General features: G+C 40.0%; 1 protein-coding gene across 1 annotated transcript in view; it reads right to left on the reverse strand.

The window, feature by feature from the left end:
• vps9d1 (VPS9 domain containing 1) overlaps positions 1-3638 on the reverse strand; it is a 28608-nt gene that overhangs the window by 12197 nt on the left and 12773 nt on the right. The window contains exons 10-12 of the mRNA XM_035664818.1: positions 2545-2693; positions 1846-2208; positions 1584-1713 (exon numbers count right to left, since the gene is read on the reverse strand). Of these exons, the coding sequence (XP_035520711.1) occupies positions 1584-1713; positions 1846-2208; positions 2545-2693 (642 nt within the window). The remainder of the gene's footprint in view (positions 1-1583; positions 1714-1845; positions 2209-2544; positions 2694-3638) is intronic.

Genomic DNA, 3638 nt, shown 5'->3' on the forward strand with positions numbered 1-3638 from the left:
AGGACGTTAAAAAACAAAAGAACAAACCAAAACAAAAAACTCATGGGGGTGCAGGGGTCTAATTTCGAGTGGTTTGGGTATTTGTTCCATAACAATAAGTTTTCGTAGGTGGTAGGGATGGATTGATATTTTCTTCAAGGCCAATACGGATATTAGTAATCAAAGAAACCGATAACCTATAATTGGAATCAATATATATTTGTAGTAAAAACTAAAATCTTCCATCCAAATTTAGAAGTTTTTGAGGTACTTATTCTACTTTATACTTATTTGATAACATTAGTCATTTTGCATATTGACATTATTAATACAAAATATAAAACTAATCAATTAATATGGATTAATCTACCCAGCAGTATAAAGTAATCAATATGAGCTCCACCGTTACCAGTGTGTGATCTTGTGACATGCAACCAGTCGATGGTGCTGTGGGCGGGGCATTGAGCAAGACCACAGAGGACCCCCTTTTCCACCAAATTAGTTTTGGTTCTTGAACCAGTGTCGTTTGTTGTAAACACCTCTAGCCTGCCTGCCTTATCAACATTTCTTAAAAACACAACTCTGGCCTGAAGAACTAAACTTTTCATTTAAACGCCTTTAACAGTGAAAAGTAAATGAATGAGACTGATAAGTTCGTGAACTTATCAGTCTCATTTGTCCCCCATGTAACTGACGGCATCATTTTGATTTCAGATGGTCCGCTATCGGCTCTGACCGAACAAAACCAGTCCAATCACTTCTTAGTTACCAACATCAGTATTTATGTCTAAATACTATGTGAAACCAAGAGGTCCTCTTTGAGAGTATGAAATACAGAAAATAGCACATTTGCGAATAGTATTGCAATATGTCCTGGGATAATGTGAAAAGAGGTATGTGTACATTCAGCACAAGTCAGTAATGGTCATAGTATTAACTTTGGAACTCAACTGATAATTTTCAAACCTCTATTGGTATAATGAGAGTCAAGCCATCAATAGAAGATGGAAGAGGCTGACATACTCAGAGTAGCACTGCCACATGCAGGTCACTGACAGACCTTCACCCATGCTGTATTTCTAAGAAAAACTTCATGCCAAACCTTAACATTGGCTTTAAATGCAGTGTAACACAACCTTTACCAGTACTATCTGAACTCCTCTAATTCATTTGAAAACAACCCACATAGCCTGATCCGCTGACTTACATGCATTTCTGAATTGGTTCACTCAAACATATTCAATGTGCAGTTGTTTCCTTTTTGGTATACTGCTGTGGCTTTGCCTGGGGTCACAATAACTGAATATTCTCCATCACTCGCTGAATTTCATTAACAATGATGGAAAATTAACACTGAGGGAGATCTAAGTAGCAATTCACATGCAAAAGGGTGCTAATGTTAAAGGGGGGGTCTCTTAAGACAAAACTGTTTAATTGAAAGTGCTTTCGCAGAGTTAAGTGAGCTAATATTCTAATCAAGCTCTTCGTCCAACTGAAGCAAAGTGTATTCAATTTGGAAAAGCAGGAATAAATCTTTCATGTTTAAGACAACACTTCAAAGTATAAAGAAGTGTTTCAGGTCACAAGGATTTAGATTGCATTACCTGAAAAGAGCCACAAGGGCACTCCACAGGGGCGTAAAGAAGGCTTCCTCTATGCTGGCGAGGCACAGGTCTTTAGAGTTGGCTGTGTTTAGACACTCAAAGGACAGCAAACACAGTGACAGAAGCTGATCTGAAATATAAAGACTGTATGTAAAATTCTGCCATTTTCAACAGCATCGGGAAATTGTTGCTGTTGAAAATCAACAGGACACTTTCTACGCATGCAAACAAAAACACAAGCGCCCTCTATCCTCATGCTCACCAATTGCAATATGGATGTCCTTGACAACGGCCTTCAGGTGTTCCGTCAACGCTCTAATCTCCAGCTCCTGGATGTTTCCTTCTTCCTGCTCCGGCTGCATCGAGGGATCACAGGTTGTGTCTAGATCTGAGCCAGTGTCATCTGCACTGCCGTGGGGCGGGGCCCAGTCCAACTGGGTCAGGAACTGTTCCAGGTCTTCAAACGAGTTCTCCCGATCCACCGTCAGCTGTGTGTGAGGCTCGTCCCCATCCTCTTCATCATAGTTGGCGTGGAGGTCGTGAGAGAATGAGGGGGATGAGCCGGCGCTGAAACTCTGGCCACCAACGCTATTGCCTACATTCCTGGTGGGCTTCCTCTGGATCTCTGTATGATTAATAACATGTTCACATAAACAACTGTATTAAAGCTGCAGGAGGTCATTTTTATAAAATTTATTTATCATATTTTCGGAATCTTTCACTATATTTCACATATACACACTGATAGTGATTAACAGTGATTTGACCTATAGGTACAAGTCAGAAACACAGCCCCTGATTGGTCAAATGTCTCAACCCAAGGCATACCTTGCTTGCTAACTTGCTAAAAACAACAACTGTTAACACTTAAAAATCGATGAATTATCACAGAAAACATTCAGTGTTGGATTGGTCATAAAACCGCAGGGATGCATTGTCCATACCAGAACTCTTGCTCTACCTGCATGAAGAAGGTTGTGAGTGCTACGAGAAGGCCTCAGGGATAAGGCGGGACTCTGGGGGAGGCCTTTACTGACTATGGGGTAGAGCCTGTTGTAAATCCGGTACTGGTGTTTCCTCAGGAGCTTCACCACTGGGTGGTCAGACCGGCTGAGAACACAGTGCAAATGTTAGCAGACCATCATTTGGCCTAAAAATGATTAACGTCTTTTTGCAAATCGTGTGATGATAAATGTAAATGTATACATAGTAAGGGACAACAGTTGGGCAGCCTGGGGGATGTGTACGTTTTTCTTTTTGCTTTTCCCCCCCTTTATATACTGTATATATCTGATGGCTGACATAACACATTGTAAATCAAAAAATAATTTTTGTTTGTTTGTTTTTATAACACTACTCATTTTGCTTTGGATGCTTGACAAATGTAGGGTGAGGAGGACCTGAACAAACAACACAGTGAGCACAAATATAAAAGAGAAAACTTAGAAAAACTTAGAAAACTTTAACTCTAGGAGGAATCCACAGTGTGTACCATCGGTTTGTAAGAACTGACACATTCTCTCCCGCTCTGTTTGTTATATAATTATTTGCATAGTCATAGTTGAGTCATTCTTTCTGCAGCCATCACTTAAGATAACATAAGCAAAACACAGACACTATTGTGTATTGACGGGGCTGATGCAAGACAACCAATCAAGACTGAGTCGACCTTTTGAACACCACAAAACTGTGTTGTGTGGTGATATGGCCGCACAACAAAGCCTATCATTCAGGCGAGTTTCAAAATATGAACACTGCTGAATGTGTGAATATGACAGTTATATAAGCATGTGGACTATTGCAGTAACATGGGGAGATTCAGGTTCAAACCACTTGAAGCCTCAAAACTGGTCTGGGAACAGGGGTTAAGATCAAGTTGACTTGTTATATTACAGATTAGTTTTGGGGCATAAGTTGCGAAAGTGACAAACATATTGCTTGGTATGAACAAAGGACTTTCAAGGACAGGGAAACTCTCCTTGAATTTCAGCTTCAACTAAATCCTTTTGAAGCTATTATCTGTAACATTTCTGCATTAAACAGTGTATAAACTCT

The sequence above is a fragment of the Morone saxatilis genome, unplaced genomic scaffold, assembly GCF_004916995.1.
Source record: "Morone saxatilis isolate NCDOM2014 unplaced genomic scaffold, NCSU_SB_2.0 Contig2, whole genome shotgun sequence".
Taxonomy (NCBI): domain Eukaryota; kingdom Metazoa; phylum Chordata; class Actinopteri; family Moronidae; genus Morone; species Morone saxatilis.